The 17,889-nt window shown below is 45.8% G+C and overlaps 2 protein-coding genes and 1 long non-coding RNA gene across 4 annotated transcripts in view; all 3 read left to right on the forward strand.

Annotated features, from left to right (window-relative positions):
• The window catches only part of LOC108494511, a 6,305-nt gene extending 2,882 nt beyond the window's left edge, over nucleotides 1–3,423 (forward strand). The window contains exons 2-3 of the long non-coding RNA XR_001873872.1: nucleotides 2,204–2,257; nucleotides 2,491–3,423. This is a non-coding gene — a long non-coding RNA (uncharacterized LOC108494511). The remainder of the gene's footprint in view (nucleotides 1–2,203; nucleotides 2,258–2,490) is intronic.
• A 966-nt stretch (nucleotides 3,424–4,389) lies between these two features.
• Nucleotides 4,390–5,139, forward strand: LOC108494488 (proline-rich protein HaeIII subfamily 1-like). The gene has a single exon (XM_017809123.1). It carries the CDS (start codon nucleotides 4,390–4,392, stop codon nucleotides 5,137–5,139), a length of 750 nt encoding a protein of 249 aa, XP_017664612.1.
• Nucleotides 5,140–5,142: 3 nt separating this feature from the next.
• Nucleotides 5,143–17,889, forward strand: part of GRK5 (G protein-coupled receptor kinase 5) — a 155,408-nt gene continuing 142,661 nt past the window's right edge. For both annotated transcript variants that reach the window (XR_001873895.1, XM_017809243.1), the window contains exon 1: nucleotides 5,143–5,366. Coding sequence is in view for 1 of the 2 variants with exons in the window: in XM_017809243.1 (XP_017664732.1) it covers nucleotides 5,315–5,366 (52 nt within the window). In the remaining variant the exon portion in view is untranslated. The remainder of the gene's footprint in view (nucleotides 5,367–17,889) is intronic.

Consider the following 17,889-nt stretch of genomic DNA (forward strand, 5'->3'; position numbering starts at 1 on the left):
ATCCACACATGATTATTCACAACTTCTAAGTTAACGTATTCTAAACCGATGTCCTTCCCCCCTCCCCGGAAAGTTATATTTGTTTAAAACTCTTTGTTTAAACACTTGGCTTGCAGGTGGGGAAATATTGCTCATGCTTTGTTATGAAGGCAGTATAATTCAGCTTCTCAGGCCTCTGTGCAAAAGCTTGAACTACTGCCATTTAACAGGGGGGATTTTCCACTTTGCTTTTTACTGAGCATCTCTACAGTCTGAAGATGGACCTTGTCACTGCCAAAGCGCACCTGGTAAAAGCTGATATTTTTCCCTCAGCTCTGGGTCTGGCATGGGCTAGAGCAGCTGCTAAACCTGGTTCTTCTTGACATCAGAAGTTCAGAATAAATCTCCCGAGTGACACCATATGCACTCTTTTTCCAAATCTTGTTGGTTGTCTCCTTTGCTGTCTTTAAAGCCTGATTCAAATGGAGACACCTGAAGCTGGGGAAGGACTCTCCAGGGGTTTCAGCAGGCTTTAGGGAGAAGTTGATGTACAAGGTGGATAAGGCACCTGAATGGGAGATGTAATTGTTATCTTTGGTTTAGGATACTTGTGCTTCTCCTTTCCTATCTGGAAATAATTAACTATGTCTTTATTGTGAAAAACTTCAAGATCTGTTGATACAAAGTACTAGAGAATGCTTGTGTGTTGTTACCATTATTGTTTTGTGAGAGATTTTTAAAGAGATCTTTGAAAGATCATCATTAACACAACAAAATATTGGAGGAAAAGTAGCTCCTTTATCTCCAACCTTGATGAAAGGGGTAAGCAAATCCCAAATCAGATCTGCTGCTATGGGTCACTGAATGGCAGAGTCTGCGCGGAGTATGGGATGCATCTGTCTGCTTGTTTAAAAAATTAAAATCCACTCATCTTCTAGAAGGTTATTTTATCCCTGTGCTCAAGTGCTGTAACAATCATTTGTGATCTACCTCGAGGAAACACACAACTGAAAAACAGGTTTGGAAATGGAAAGAAACAACAGAGGGATAAACAATTTTTATCTAAACCAAAGCAAAAAGTTTTCCTTAGACAACACGATGCATCACCCCGTGGCTGTTGGTAGATGGCAGCCTCTGTCCTTGCACGCAGAGGCGCTGGAAAATATTCCAGCTGCCTGCAAATGCTCTCACAGGCCTGTGTGCTCCCACCTGCTGATACCAAAGCTCAGCAGGAGGAGAAAGAATTTGCCCGTTTGTGGCAATAAGTTTCAGAAGCAATTCCAAACACAATGCAGCTTAGAGCTAATCATGAACGGGCTTGACTGCATTAATTGAGTGTGTTATAGCATGGATTTAGGAGATAGCTGCTGTTAGGGTATGTTTCCAGTTGATAAGTATAGGCAAAAGCCTTGCTGACATCTGGTTCACCGGGGGTCTTATCCTGGCATTTCAAGCAGGCTGTGCTGAGGCCAAGTGGTTTTTCTCTGGTGGCAGGATAAAACTGGGTGTGTTGCTGCTGTGTTTCTGGCTGGAGCTGTGCGAGCCCACCCTGCTGATGACTCATCCTTGGAGTGGCTCAGAATATCACACTGCCTCGCTGCCTCCCTGTTCCTATTGCACTGATGCATTTGGGTCTCGCACGGTGTTGGCGTTTCATTTATAAACCTCTCTTTTCCCATAAAGGAAAGATGGCTGCCAGCCCTTCTTTATCCTGATGTTCAGCACTTTTAGGTGTTTTTCTGAGCCTTTCCTGAATGACTTCAGATGGAGATTTAAAAGCAGAACAACCAGACACATTAAGCACCTTAGAAAGCACATTTTTCAGAATTTAATTGGGGGTTTTGGGGAACCTGGCCTTTTTTTTTTTTCCCTTCTAAATATGGCTGCTTCTGCACATGATTCAGACTAAATTTTCCCTTTTCTCCCAACAAGCACTGAATCAGGAGCCTTAGACCAGCAAAAGGGACCTGTGTTCCTTCCCTGCCACCCTGTTTTTGAGTCCATGCATTTCAGCACCGGAGTTTATAACAGTGAATGGAATAAGATAAGCACTGAAACAGATTTACAGGTCTCTGTTTCCCTCTCCCTCACTTACAGAAAACCTGATGGTTCCACTAAATCAGGTATGGACATGCCTTGAAGTTAAAGCATTGCCACAAAAGAAAATGGATATGAATAAATCTACCTCTTCCTAATTTTTTTTTTGGTTGGTTTTGTGAACCAGATGTTCCAGGTGACACAAAAATGAAGACACCGACAGCTATAAAGAAGTCATGAGGTAAGACACCAAAAGCTGCAGTGGGTTTTGCAAAGACAAACTGATGGACTTTTAGGCAAGAAGGTCTGTGCACTGGCACTTGCTCTGGCAGCACATGGGGGGCCACACCCATGACAGGGGCCATCCATCTCAGGCCAGTGCTGGAAGCAGACCCTTGTCATGTGTCACCTTAAAAAACTACAGTAGAAAAGAGAGATGCAGTGAGGACTGATCATCTTGACTTTGTTTTTCAGAGCAGTGCAGGTCAGTGCTGGTGAACACACCTCCTTCCATGTCCTGGTTGCACCACATCGGCTCGGATTTACTAGAAATGAGTTTCATTTTGTTAAGTAACATAAGAATCACGAAGAAAACCCTCTCCATTGTTCTTACCAATAAACACAGGGTCAGAATCGCTGCTCTTAGTGTAACTGAGACAAACATATTATTGCAGAACCCCAGCAGTCCGGGAGCAGAGCTCAGCCTTCTACTCCCTGCACTCAGCCACATTTAAGTTCTGTGACTCCATTTCAATGCAAAGTTACCCAGCTGAGTAGAAATAACCCCTGTGGCAGCAGCACACCCAGAGCTCGATTGCTGCCCCTGTTTCTGTGTAACTGTGCCTTTTGGTTGCCAGGATCATGGAGAGCTGTGGAGCTGCACCGTTCATGAGCACTGGGTAGCTCCGTGGGATTCTCGAACTCCAGAGAGATCTGTCGTAACTCTTTCGATAAATATATTTACTCTTTCAAGAAGTAAATATTTGAAAGCATACAGGACAACATCAGCATGCTGGAGTCATACTTTTGTCCCAGGGGGTGACACTGCAGGTGGCTCCGTGCATCTAGAGGTACACAGAGATATCAGATAAAAGAGGAGCAGTAGAGATGTCAGGGGCACGTGCTGAATTCCAACTGCAGCTCAAACTTGAGACCTGCAAGATCTGCCATCTTCATTTAGGCACCTCTGTAAAAGTTACTCACCAAACACAGTCACTGCTCCCTGTGGAGTCTCCCGTGAAGGTAAATCCCTCCCCACTGAGCAGCCTCATCCCGAGATGTGGCAGACACAGTGATACCCCATTGCTGTCAGCAGAAGTTGAACTTGCTGCTGCAGTGAGTGGTGCTCCACAAAATGGGCACTTAGACACGTGCCTTCATTTTTCCTATGGAAAGAGGAGTTTCTTGTAGCAGTTAAAAACATTCTGTATAATAAAAATTGTCTTCCAGCATCGGCCATGTTGTGATGTTGGTGTTGTCCTTGTCCTGACCATTAGTGGGAGGCTGGGCAGGAATGTGAGATGCACTTACAACCTGAGCATAATTTTCTGTGTCCAAGCAAGCACCAGTGCTTGCACAGAAGTGTTCAAACAACAGGCAGGGCAGATGGTCCTTAGGAGCCTCCTCTCTGTGCTAAGGCTCTGGTTTCCAGGAAGCAATTTCTCCCTCAAGAATTATTTAATCAGAGAAAAATCTTCCGGTACTTACAGACACAACTGCTGCTGTATAGAACTTGGCATTACAGAGAAAGTAACCACAACATGGCACAGCTCTGGAGGCCAAACATTTTCTGAAGCAAAAGGAGAGAGATGTGGAAGATTGTACATAGCAGTGCCGCCCGCTATGCACAATAACTTTCAAAGTTCAAACCTTTGGCACTTAATCAGGTACAAAAGGCATTTATTATAGCAATTTTACCCTAATGCCCTAGGTATTATTCATGAAATGCATTTCCCATTCATTTCCTATATTCAGAAAATGTGTTCTAGACAGTCTGCAAGTTATGCTATTGCAAGTCATTTCTGCCTGGCTGTGGAAATGGATCGGTACAATAAAAAAAGAAGAAAAAAGTAGTGTCTGTGCTCCACTTACAAGAAGGTGCACATTAATTTGATTTACTTCATGTGGATTTAATCAATGCAAATACAGATGGGGGAAGAGTGTCAGTGGGAGTAATGGGTCGTTTTTATCCTCTTTCTTTGCTTGACCTGCTGAATCGATCTACCCCGTTGCTAGGAAAATCAGAATCAAGCTGACACGGGCATCTGTGCTACACAGACAGAAGAGAATTTATGTTGTAATCCAGCGCTTAACATTCACAAACTTTCCACAAGTGGCTGATGTCTCACACAGCTGCTTGCAACGGTGAAAACAATGGTGCAGCAGAAGAGATGGGATTCCCTCGGGTACTTCCCGGGGGGGCTTCTGAGATCCCAGGAAAGCCGAGAAGCCCGTGCCCCGGCCCGAGGAGAGGGGCGAGGGCAGGAAGAAGTCTGCGGGTGTCGGCGACCCCTTCCCATGGGAACGAGCCTTTGCGGGGCGGTGACGAGCACGAAGACCGGGGCGGGGGAGCCCTGGGGACCCCGGGCAGGGCAGGGGAGCCCCGAGCCGGGCCGGGACCGCCGCCACCGGGTGGCGTCCGGCAGCAGGGCTGCGGCGGGACCGGGGCCGCGGGGAGCTCCGCACATCGCTCCGCACATCGCTCCGCGCATCCCAGCGCATCCCAGCGCATCCCAGCGCATCCCAGCGCATCCCGCGCATCCCAGCGCATCCCGCGCATCCCAGCGCATCCCGCGCATCCCAGCGCATCCCGCGCATCCCCAGCGCCCGACACCCACCCGCGCCCTCTCTGTCCGGCCCCTGTCCGAGCCCCTGCAAGCGCTCTCGCCCTCCCCGTCCCCGGGGACGCTGCGCGGGTGCGGAGCCGGTGCCGGGTGCGGCGGGGCCGCCCCAGGACTACAGGTCCCGGCGTGCCCGGCCCCGCGGAGCCGGCGGCGGGGCGGGGGCCGGCGCCTGCGCGGGGCTGCGGGGCCGCTCCGCGGTGCCACACCCCCGGGGGAGGGAGGCAGGAGCGCCCGAGCCCTCAAACCACCGGGGGAGCCGGCGGGGCGGAGGATGGAGTAGCGGGGCGCGGCGGTGCGGGGAGCGCCGCCTCCGCCCGGGGAGCGGGGAGGCAGGCGGGGATGATGCGCGGGGGGATAACGCGCTAGGGGCAGGAGGCGGGTGGTCGCCCGGAGACTCCGCACCTCGGAGTGACGTCCTGCTGCAGTGCCGCTGCCTGCGCTGCCCGAGCTCGTCAATGGAGCTGGAAAACATCGTTGCCAACACCGTTTTGCTGAAAGCCAGGGAAGGTGAGAGAGCGGCGGGAGGGGAGAGGGGGCTGGAGCATCCTTGTCGCAGTCGCCCCTCCGCGGAGCGGTGCCCGCGGGATGCGGGCGGGCACCGGCGGGGATGCGCGCCGGTCCCGCCGGCGGCGGCTTTCGGGGTGCCATGTGGCTGTGCCGGTGTTACAAACGGCTTGTTGGAGGCAGAGTCCCGGTGGAAAGGAAAATACCGCTTTTTCCCTGTGCTCGGGGGTTTGGGAAAGGAAGTGAATGAGATTGCAGAGATTACAATATTCACCCATCTCTTCCTTCCCCCTTCCCGCCCCCCCTCCTCAAATCTGGTCCCACAGATTGTGCTATTTCAGCGTCTATTGTTAAAGGTCAGCTGCAGATGCATTCATTCAAAAGGGTTTAGCAAATCTGCAAATAGCTTTCCGCGCCGTGTGGTGAGACCGGCAGGATCGTATCGCTTCCCCGTGCAGTCATTGCCTTATTCGGCGTTATTAGGTGAGATCATGTTGCTGCAAACATGCCCATTGTTGAGAGCCTGTTTGTCCCCAGCCGGAGCCGGGCAGAGGGGCTGGGGGGGGCTCAGCGGGTGCCCCAGAGAGCCGGGGGGTGGCCGGGCGAGGGTTGTGCCCGGCGGCAGCCGCCGCGCTCGGGCAGCGGGATGGGATGGAATAGGACGGAATGGGATGGGATGCTCCGGGCGATGCCGGAGCCGCCGCCGTTCGGCGCCCTGAAAACACGCTGGGGTGCCGGCTGCGGGCTCCGCGAGCATCCCCGTCCTGCCCCCGAGCTCCCGCAGAGCCGATGCCCAGTGACCGCCGGCGGATCGGGCTCACGGGGCTCTTTCCCCCCCAGTCGGGAGCGGACGCGGTTTCCTCTCCCCGCGCAGGCGGGTATCTCCCCGCGGCCGCGGGGCGCTGGGCGCGGCGGGGCCGGGGGCTCAGGGCTCGCCCCGGCTCCCCGCGGAACCCCCGTCCGCCTGGGAGCATCCCTCCGGCTGGAGGGGGAGCGCCACGCATAAGCAACACGTCCTACGGATGCGGCATCGCTGCCAAGACGCGAGCGCTTTCTGTCTGTTCCAACCCGGTTTTGTGTTTGTATTTATTTACTTGCTTACTGCTTAAAATAAGGCATATTTCCAAGCCCTTGCTCAGGCTTTCTTCGCTGAAAGCACTTGCTAGACTGAGCGATTTTAGGTGCCGTACAACCTGCAGCCTGTTTTCCGCTGTCCTCCCGAGTGCTGGAGCTGCCTGCGAGCGTGGCTGGGCACGGCTCGGGTGGGCTTTAGGCTTCGGTCGCTCCTGAAGCTGTGGAAGTACGAGTAAGGCAGCATTCATTTCGTAGAAGAGATCGCTCAGATAGTCCTCCCCTGGAGTGCTCCTTTTGCTGGGAAAATAGTTCAAATTGTAAAATAATGTTTATATAACTCCTGGGCTGTTGAACTTGCGAGGCTTAGCTAAAGAGTAAAGTCCTGAGATCCTCCCAAAGAAGCTCTACAGATATTAAGGGCAAAGGTGTTATCCCGTTCAGCAGATGGGTGAATTATACCTTTCTGACTTCTGATGGAGAATTTTTATCTTCTGTTGTAATTTTTAATACTGTTTAGGATGCAGTTGTTGCTACCAGCCATACAATGCTGGTTTAGATTTCGGTAGACTTTAGGAATACTTTAAAGGACTGGTATTAATTACACTTATTGTGTGTTATTTAGAGAGAGACAATATTTTGCAAGTAATTTTAAATGTGCCACTCGGTTTTACAATCTTTTTCTACCATCCTCAGGAAGATGGTTACAGTAATGTAGTCTTATTATGTTAAAGTCTTATTAAAGAAGCCCTTAGCTATAATCCAAAAGGCAGAAAATTATCAAGATTTACTCCAAACTGCATTCCAACTGTTCTTTAAACCACGTATGAACCTCCAGCAACATTTTTTGGAGGCCTGGTGCTAATTTATTTTTAAAGCTTTTTTAGAGGGGATGCGGAATCTTTTTAAATGAAGAACAAAGGGCAAGTGCTGTACCTGACATCAGAGCCACAAGTGTTACACCTGCATTGAGTGTGTTGCCACACTTTTAGTTATTGTTGCCAGGTGCTGTGAGTAAAGTGGTTTTAAAATTTGCAGGGAGTAATGTAGGTGGTTGTCATTGCAGACGAAGAAGACAGACAGCATATGGAAGACCAGGAGTAAAAGCAAGTTAATATATTGAGGATTATGGTATCCAAAAATAAGTTTGTTCCAGGTCCTGCAGACTCCATCAATAGATTTAGCTGGGTGAACATGTAGCCAAAGCCAAGTATGTGCATGTGTGTTTCCACTTGTTAAGTCAAAAGTAAAAGCTCAGCTGCTTGGTGCTTAATGTCAGAAGAAGGAAAATGGTGGGATCTACTCTGCAAATGGTAGTAAAAGCAGAAGTTTTGTCACAATTGCAAGGGGAGCACGAAGCCATTGTCAGCAGCAAAAGGGAAATTTCAGGTTGGTTTCAAAAGGACATTCAGGTAGACCTGCAATGTAAAGTCCAGCAGTGTGGACGTTTATGAGGGAATCAGAAGGAGGGCTGAATGACCACCACAAATGTTTTATAGCAAATATTGGTTTAAATTTTGCAATTCCTTTGCTTTGGCCTTGGTAGCGACTTCCCTTCCCCCCCCCCCCATGTTCTCTTTTGTAAGTTCCTTCACCCCTGATGGAGAGGGAGCTTTTTAGCTGAAATACCAGGAGGCAAGTTTTATAACTGTTATGCAAATACTTGCACTTGAATCTGATGATCACAATGAGAAGCACACCCAGAATTAAATGATGCCATGTCATACATGAGTAATCTTATTAGAGCAACAGAAAGAGTAAATGCAGTTCACACACAAAAAATGTATTTCAGTGAATAATTTTGAGCAGAGAATAAATTTCAGGAAATTTTAATACTTTTGCAGAATATGAGGCTTTTGAAACAAAATTACAGATAATTTACTGAGAAGTCTGCCAGTCTGAACATGCAAAAAATGGAGTTTTATTGCATTTGAAAGTTCATTCATTATTTATTAAGCTTAAATTTATGCTGTTTCTTCAATTATAATTTCTCATTTCTTGAATGCAAAATCCCATTTCACAAATCACTACTCTCTTTTTGGACTGACTAGAAAATACATCTGGTTTAATTATGGGAACCAAATAGGTATTTGGGAACTATCTCGTGTTGCCTGGGGAAAAGAATAAGCAGAGAAGGAAGACAAGAAAGATGAGAGTCATAAAAAGAAAATCAAAATAATAACCATTGCAGTCATTTTGGGTTGAGTAAGAATCCCAAATTATGAGGTGGTGAAACATTTATCTGGATCCTCATAGAATCAGAGAACAGAAAAGACCTCAAAGCTCATCTCATTCCACCCCCTGCCATGGACAGGGACACCTTCCACTAGCCCAGGTTGCTCCAAGCCCCATCCAGCCTGGCCTTGGACACTTCCAGGGATGGGGCAACCACAGCTTCTCTGGGCCACCTGTGCCAGGGCCTCACCACCCTCACAGTCAAGATTTTCTTCCTAATGTCCCCTCTAAACCTGCCCTCTGTCAATGTAAAGCCATTTCATTGGCCTTTCTGTTCATTAGCCTTCTTGTTCCTGAGTCTCAGCAATAGTACCTGAGCCCCAGGATCATCTCTCCAGGAATAATGGAGATACACCACACTGCCAGCTGGGAATCCAGGCTGGGGAATGAGTCCCAGTCCATTTTCCCAGTTTATGGTTGTTTAACAGAGGGCATCATCAGAAACAAAGAACCAGGAGAGACCAAGAACTGAGTCTCCCAACATTTCAGAGGAACTTTAACAGCCCTAGTCCAGAGAAGCTTTAAATCATATCCACAGGGTCATGAATCTCCTCTTGCATGTCAAAACCAATAAAAAGACAAGCCTTTCAAAGAGGCTGGTGATTAAACTGTAATGTTTGTATGAAAAATAAACAACATGGTCAGAAAAGCCTGACCAAGGTGTGGTGATTACCTGGATACTCTTCCTCGGGAACCATTCCTTCCTAGCCATGGGATCAGCCTTCCCTCCTGTTACCTTCAGCTTCTGGGGAGTGTGAGCTTTCTCAGACAAACTGAAACACATTTCAAAACACAAATACAGCTTGACTCTGAAATTGCAAAATCCTTTACGAGTTTGTACAAACAGACAGACAATTGTCACCACTTAAAAGTTTTAATAGGAACTGTGATGCCTGATTTAGTTATTAGTTTTAAAGCAGCCAATTTGGAAGATAAACAATTGTTTTTCTCAGACTTGGAGTTTCTAAAGCTCAAAGTTTACCATGTGAAAGGAAAAAAATCCTCCAACCAGTAAAACACAATGCAAATGCTTTTTTTTCCCTTTTTAGGTAGGCTGGAATTCTAAAATAAGCTTATTTATGGCACCCAAACAGAGCCCTTGATTGGCCTGGCCAAAAGGAGAGACCTTCTTTTATACTGTCAGAATTTTTTGATGAGGACACACTGATGCCATATAACATGCAAAATGTGCCTGTTCATAAATTGCTGTATTTTTAGCTTGCTTTTCCAGGATGATCAGAGGAGAGATTTGTGTGTGTCCTCATTGGCAAAAGACTAGCAATAAATCCTAAACAAGAAGCGTGATTGCTTTCCAAGAACTTGGCTGCAGAGCAATTGGAAAAAGGGCAGTAGAACAATGAAAAGCATATTTTGAAGGAAAGAAGGTGTCTGTAGTGACAGCCAAAACCCCATGGAGAATATGATTATGGCAACTTCATTAACTAGTGCATTGAATGCAGAATGTAAGGTCCTCTCCTCCATCCCTTGACACAAAAACAAAGTGCTTTGTAAGGAAAACATTGTCTCTGTAAGCAGAGGAAGTATGCATGTGGTTGTCTCAGTTTAATTTTCTTTTTAGAGCTCAAGAAAAGCTCACCATTGTAATAGCTTTAAAAATGATTTCAAGAATGGGCTCAGCCATTGCTTCAGATATAACATGCTGCTTTCAAGAAGCAGTTTAAAAAAATTAGATTCCTTTTCAAGCCTGTAACCATTTCTTTCTGGGGGGAAAAAAGTATCCAGAGGAGTCAAGAATATTTCCTTGTATTTTAATCGAGGAAATTCAGAAAACAGGATTTTTCAGGCCTTGGTGAAAAGAATGTGTAAGTTTGAAAGACTTCAAAAATCTGTTTTTACAGAAGGGAATTAGTTCTGTAGCCATACCTGGCTTAGAGAAAATGTGTGTGTGTGTAGAGCTGGCTTGAAATCTCTTTCCTCGTGGTTGGTTTTTTTTTGTGTAGAAGGGCTGATGCAGAGCAAGTTGGAGGTGCTGTAGCTGTGCCCTTGGTGGACTCTTTGTTCTGGGGTTGTCCCTGTAGCCAGTTTGCAGCTGTGGGCACATCTTGGGGTGTGGCAATGCTGAGAAACCAAGAGCTCTTCCACCTGAATGTTATTACTGGAGATGGGACTAGACCCCTTCATGTGTGCTGTGGAACTGTTATGGCCTAATTTCTCTCTACCTTGCATTTAAAAAATATTGAGTGATGATCTCTCAGGTTATTAACACACTGAAGCTATTAGGTAGTAAAACTTTCAGTACAAATGTTAACTGTGGAGGTTTGAGTAGAGCTACTTACATCTGTTCCATTAATCTGGTGGGATTGCTTTCCTCAAGTGCAACATAATAAATCTAGGAAGAGACTACCTGTCTTCATTATCAGTATGTTCTTTTTCTGAGAACGTCTTAACTTGGTGTTGCTGAAATTGTCCATCACAAAAGAATTTTCTGTATTTATGGGCATAACTTTGTGACTCTATCTAGCTTTTTTTTGTATTAATTAAGAATATTCTGAGATAACTTAGTCAAAAACATCTTAGTCAAAAAAGAGGTGGTTTTAGGGTGCTCTACTGAGGGTGTTACCAGAGCAGCAGCACTTGGACAGAACTAACAGCTCCAGAATGAAAACCTCAACCACAGTCTCACCCTGAAATGGGCCCTACCACAGGTGTCCTTGTCTCTGTCCCCAGGGAGTTGGTGGATGGGGCTGTGCTGCCCCATTTTGAAGGCAATGAAGAAGAAACAGCTTAAGAGGAATTCAGCAGCTCTGACCTGGCTGTTTTTAGGCCCCGGGGGTGTGTTATACCTGTTTGGTGGCTGGAATGATTTCCTTCTTCCTTCGTGCCTCTGGACAGTACAATGGGTTACTGCTGGAAAAAACACTCAACAAAACCCTCACACCTGCATTGTTTCAGTCTGAGTTCTTGGCAGATGAGACCCTTTCCAGGTCCTGCTTTTCTAGCTGGAATCTGCTCAGGATCTCCCCTTCCCCAACTCAAAGGTGAAGATCGGTGTGCTGAGGACTTTGATACTTGCAGAGAAGGGTCTGAAGCCCAAGCTGTGAATTCAGACTTAATACAGATGTGCTCTGATCCCCATAAACTGACTGCTAGGATGTGGGCAGGGTCCTCTTGCATATGTTGAGACATATTTTTGTTGCTTGGCTGACCTTACATACTAAGGCATGTGACTGATTCTTCTCTCCACTGTTTTTCCAGTGTTACTCTGTGAATGACTTCTGGTTTTTATTGATCCAAAGAAAGCTGCTGAAGCTCTTATTTCAGTGCAAGTAGTGGTGCTGAAGCCAGTGGAATTATTTCCATGGTTAAAATATCCACAAAATCACATCAGGATCCATACTGGTGCATTGGAAAAGTTTAAAAGCAAATTGTTTTATGAAAGCAATTACCATCTTTATAAAATATTAATCAAATCCGACCAAATAAACAAGGGTTCTGGGTAGAAAAGTGAGAGTAAGGTTTTCTAACTCATGCTCATCTATGAGGTCTTCCCCTGCATCTCTATTTTGAAAATGTTCTGTATGAGTTTTCTGTGTGGCAGTGGGTAAGAAGAGAATCAGTTGTTCCTTATTTTTACTGGCACGTGATCTAAACAATAACAAGATGATATAATCCTAATATTTCTTTGAGACCACAGGACGTGAAATTAAATTAAAAGGCCAGAAAAACAAAGAACCCTGCAGTTTGATTACACTCAGCTGGATTATCTTTGTAATTATTTTCCTTGGAAAATTTAAAAATGCATACAGCTTTGTGAGAAAAGATTAAGCAGGGAAATCAAAATTAAAGCAAACATTCTAAAGAAAATATTGCAAAGCTGATGGGCATTTTACTTAATTAAAAAAATTGCATGAAGTTGCCTGTTAAAAATGAAAGGATGGAAGAAAGCACAGGTGAGGGGGGAAGATGGATGAGGCTGTGAAGTCTGTACAACTGGCACAGCTGCTTCTAGTTCATATAATGTCTCTTTGGATGTAGTTAAGAAACTGTCAGAAGCATTTATTCAGGGGAGAAGGGCAGGCTAAAGGGAGCAGGAACTCACACACAGGTGCTCCGGGTGGGTGTCTGTGAAACAGCCACTCACAGCCAACTTCTCCGTGGCACAGCCCAGGCTGAAAAATTTCTGTATCCATCATTTCCAGCCCCTAGGGATGCGTTTGCTATGCGTGAGCAGTCCCATGGAGTTCGCAGGGGGAGTGCTGTGGGCTGGGAATGCAGCTTGTCTGTGCTGGGGGATCAGCCACAGCAAAGCCACACAGGCAGAACTAAAGGGAACCTACTGGAAGCCATTGGGAAAGGCCTACTGCATCATTTTCTCCCTTGTCTGCCATGTACTTTTTAAAGTAGCAAACAGTTTTGATGTAAAAATTACCCCACTTATGTCTCCCTAGAATTTTTTTTATGAGCCCAAGAAATTTTGATTTTTCTCCTGGTGAAATTTTCCTTACTCAAATCTCCTTCACTCAAGTAATCCCTGTTGTGCAGTTTTCATTTTATTTTTTTTTCAGGTACTTTCTGATCCTCATCAGTTATAATCTCGCCAAGTTTAGCAGGTTCTGTTCTTTCCTTCTGTCGGCTTGGATGGCACACCTGAGGTTTTGGGCAGCCAGTCCTCAGGACAAGTTCCTTCCTCGTGGTGGGTGCCTCAGGATGGACTTGGCTTTGCCATCTGAACCAGCTCCTCACCCTGCCCCACCTCAAAATCAGCCAAAATAGCTGCTCAGGTGGGGAGGGGCCCTGGGGAAGGGGCAGCACCCCAGAGGTGATTTCATCAGGGTATTTTGAGTACTTTCCAGCAGTGAGGTTGCTCCTGGGGCTCCCTGTGGTCCCGAGGATGCCAAGGAGGCAGTTAAAAAGCTGCAGCAGCTATTTTTTGCCTTGGTTGAATATTCTCTTGGGCCCCATTGAATGCATGATTTCACTATGAGCCTGGCTTTTCCTGGTAGGCTGAGGTTGTGTTACAAGTTCTAGAAGTTACCATATTTTTGGTACAATATCTCCTTTTCTTCACTGCTCAGGGAGCCAATCTTTATCTTGTGTGGGTGTGTAGAACAATGACTTCCTGGATGTTGTTTACCAGCTCCCAAAGCTCCTGGACCAATCCCTTTTTCCTAGCATCGTTCTCCCAGTGAATAAATCTGGATGATTTTGTTTCCTCTCTTTGTTGCAGCAGTCTAAACCTTTCTAGACCGAAATTCCCATATTTTGTTCTTCCCACTTTTCTAATCCGTCTCGTTTATTTTCCTTGCCCTCTCTTTCTGACACCACCTTTGAATTTGAGAAGTCTTTGATGTGCTGTTTAAAACACACTTAATTAGTTTGGATTAAATGTGGCTTTCCTGGCCACATGTGAGGCTGTGTGTGTTTTCACTCTTGTATTATCCTCGGTTGCTCTTTAGTCAGTGTTTAGTCTGTGTGACAAGGCTCTATTTTCCCCCCTCTGTGCATGTGTTATGGGAGACCTACATGACTCTATAAGAAGTCTGTATCTACAATGAAAGCTTTAGGCTCTGCCTGCCTCAGTGTGCTCCCCCAATTCTATCTGTCCTTCTAGTGTGTCCCAGGAAAGAGGATTACCTGCCAGGAGAATGGAGACACTCTGTGACATTACAGTTGTGTTCACTTGGCAGCATCTGCAGAAGGCATTGATGGAAGATCTCATCTTGTGGGGGAAAAAAAAGGTAAAAAAAAAAAAGAGAGAAATGCAGCTGAAAGAAGAGGAGATCCAAAAACAAAGGGAAAATGTCAATGATGCCAAGTGAAAACAGCACCAACGAGTCCTCCGTGACACTTCTGTCAAAATATTCCTGTAGGCAGTGCAAGGGAACTGACACCTTTAACAAGCAGATGAGTTGGAAAGAATGGATGCCAGGCTAAATCATCATTTAGCCCAGGTTGCCAGAATATCTGTTGAAGATATATATCCATATCTGTTTGTACTGGTGCTGTTTAATGCTTTCCATTCAATTGTGTCGTAGGTTTCTGCTGATTTCATCTTCCCATTGCTTTCTTTCCTGTTCCCTCTTAGGTTGGATTTTGTTTCTTCCTGGGGATGAAGGTTACATTGGTAATTTCTTTCAGGCAATGTGCCTTCTTCCATGTTCTTTAGTGCTGGTTGTTGTAGAGTTTATTTATTTGTTTTCCCAGGGCTCAGGGTCTCTATGAAGGAGGAGAGAGAAGCACTCTGGAAATCAATAGGGTTGCTTTCTGTAGGGGAGATCTTGCTGCTTGCATGGCAAACCTTTCTCCAGCAGAAATCAGTGGAACAACCTACCTCTCCTCTTTTGTTGCATGGTGCAAAAATGCAACTGTTCACCCTGTGCAAGCTTTGCAGAGGAGATTTTACTTGGCTAAGAGTTACGGAAAATTAAGAGAATCTGGACACTCAGCTTTAATCTTCTTACTGTGAGAGGAAGAGCTGTTGCCCAGTGCAACATTTGGAAGCAGTGAAAAAAGCTTACAAATACAGGAGTTGGGACTAATCTATGAATAAACCCTTTCTGTCTCCCTCCTTAGAAATTCCACATCCACATTCCATCTTTGAATCATGATTTTGTGTTTTCTGAGGATGCCAAATTTATAAATCATACGTTGACTGAGAATCCCTCATGAAGCTCACATCTGGGAAAGTTTGTGCTTTGTTTATTCCACCAGCAGCAGAGCTTTAGGAAGAACTATCCAGCTGACTTCCACATGATGGAGGGTTCTCTCCAGGTTACCACACACCTGCCCAGGGAGCCTTGTCATTCAGTGTGCATCTCCTTTCACTCTTTGCTGAATGAGAGACACAGGAATGGTTCGGGAATTAAAAAAAAAAAAACAAAAACAACAAAAGTTTATCTCCCTGGTTTGGAGAGCTGGTAAAAGAACAGAAAAGCAACTGAAGTAAAGGTCCTTGTTGTCACATGTCATTGATTGACAGTGAGGAGCAGCAGGTGCCTGTGGAAATGTGTGGATAGAACAATCCTTCCCCAGGCTGATCTCTTCAACCTCCCACTCCTGGGACTTCCTGAGCAGAAGGTGGCTTTCCCCTTTTCCCCTTGGTACTTAATAAAGGGATCTATCCTTTATGAATTTATTTAATCCATTTTTTGGAGCACATTTCTGATTTTGGCCTGAGGAGCTTCCTGTGGCCATGAGTTGCATCACGTAACAAAGGCATGCAAGCTTCCTCACATGTGCACTTCATGAGGGACTCTGGGTCCACGTATGACTTGTGTTCTGGCAACCTCAGAAAGCAGTCTTTGTGAAGATGTGGAAGTGTCTTGGAGGGGAAAGAAAGGGAATCATCCACAAATCAATCAAATACTTCTGTTTTTTTGTTGTGTTGGTTCGGTTTTTATTTTTTTTAACATGTTAATGTCGTTGCTTCTGCCCTAATTTCTGTTAGACCATCCATGGTTTATCCTTTATCACATCCATTAAATAGTCTTTCTCCAGGCAGAGAGGTCCAAGTCTCTCTCTATCCCTTTGCATCTCTAACTCTGTGTCCTTTTTGAAATGGGTGACCAAAGCTACATGTTGGGTGTGGGCAGTGGCACAGCCATGCTGACCACCGTGTCCTTTGTTCTGTTCACCATCTTAACTTGATGTTTGTTTGCTTTTTTCCCCTACTGCCACAAGTATTCATTACTGGGCCTACCAACAGTGACCTCAGAAATTTGTCTCCTGAGCTGTAATGTTTAATTTGGAGCCCACTGTTTGGTGAATATAGCAAGAGTTGTTTTCCTTCATGTGCAATACTGTGCTGTCTAACACAGAATAGAGCATTTTTTTCCTCCTAACTTCTGAGTGATTCAATACTGCAACATACTCCTGCAACTCTTCACAGGCTTTTTTTTCGTTACAGCTGTCCTGAAGAAATTCATCTTGGCAGCAGATGCCATCTTGCTATTTATCTCTTTTCCAGACCATTTATAAATACACTGAATAGTCTGAGTCCTATTGCAGATATCTGTGGCACCCTGCAAGCAGCCTTGCTCCACTGGCAAATCCTTATCCCTGATTTTCCATCTTGTCAACTGCTGCTGGCTCACAACAAGGTCTCCTCTCTAGGAACAGTTAGGTTCTTAAGAATTGTTGGTGAAGGTCACTGCCAAAAAACCCCAATGTTCAAAAGGGTCAAAATCCACCTGCCCAGGCAGCTTTGACTACAACCAATTCCTTCCAGGGGTGGAGAGGCAAAGGGAAAACCTGTGAATGAGAGATGTAGGAATTTGCCAGCTGATGGCAGTGTTTGAAGGAGCCGTTCCCGAGACAACTGAGGATTGGCAAAGAAATCAGGGTTGCACCAAGGGCTGAAGGATGAGGTCCCAGGTGAACACCGTTAAAATGGGCACTGCTTGAATTTACCCATCACATCTTTGACCATCTGGGGCTGTTGTAAGGTCAGTGATCACTTCTAATGCCCAGAGCAGCGTGGTACCTGCCAGTAGGCCACTGGTCACATTAAAAAGAAACCCCACCCAAATCTTCCATCCTGCCCCCAAACCCTGCCAATCCTGGGACAAAAAAAAAAAAAAAGAAGAAAAAAGGTACTTTCAGGTAATTATCCTTAAGGACCTGAACACTAAATATTCTCCTCTGTCCACACATGCATGCACAGGATGAACCTCTTTCATCAGGCAGCCTAGTCTGAAATCTCTAGCAGGTCTCGGGACATTTGTTATTCTGGCTCACGCAGACCTCCAGCTGCAAAATGTTTATTTGGCTGTGAAAAGTCTATGAAGTAACAATCTCTGATGGATCCAGCATATTGTTTTCTCTTCCTTTTTTGGGATGCTGTTTGCCTCCAGCTCTCACGGGGAACATGTCTCTCTTTTCTGTGTGTCATAAATACCAGAGGCTGCGAGTGGCTGCCAGTTGTGTGGCACAGGTAGAGCCCTGCTGTGCTTGCACTGCACACAGGTTGCCCAAAAGTGATGGTGTAATATGCCTGCCCAACATGTCAATGTTTAACCTTGCCATGGTTTCAGGTTGCTAATAATTTATCCTCGCTTATTAGCAGCTCACGGGTTGAATAATACCACGACACTGGGATTGTTGGTGGAGTCAAGTGAAGGAAGCAAACTCTGGCTCCCTGAGCATAATTGGGAAAGCAGTTAGGGAAATATATTATTTCTTGGGTGACCTCTCTAAGACCTCCGTGTGGTGGGTTGGTATAAACAAACTGGTAATTGCAAAGGTTGAAACAAGCAGAAGG

Source organism: Lepidothrix coronata, unplaced genomic scaffold, assembly GCF_001604755.1.
Source record: "Lepidothrix coronata isolate B3197 unplaced genomic scaffold, Lepidothrix_coronata-1.0 Scaffold25, whole genome shotgun sequence".
Classification (NCBI taxonomy): Eukaryota; Metazoa; Chordata; class Aves; order Passeriformes; family Pipridae; genus Lepidothrix; species Lepidothrix coronata.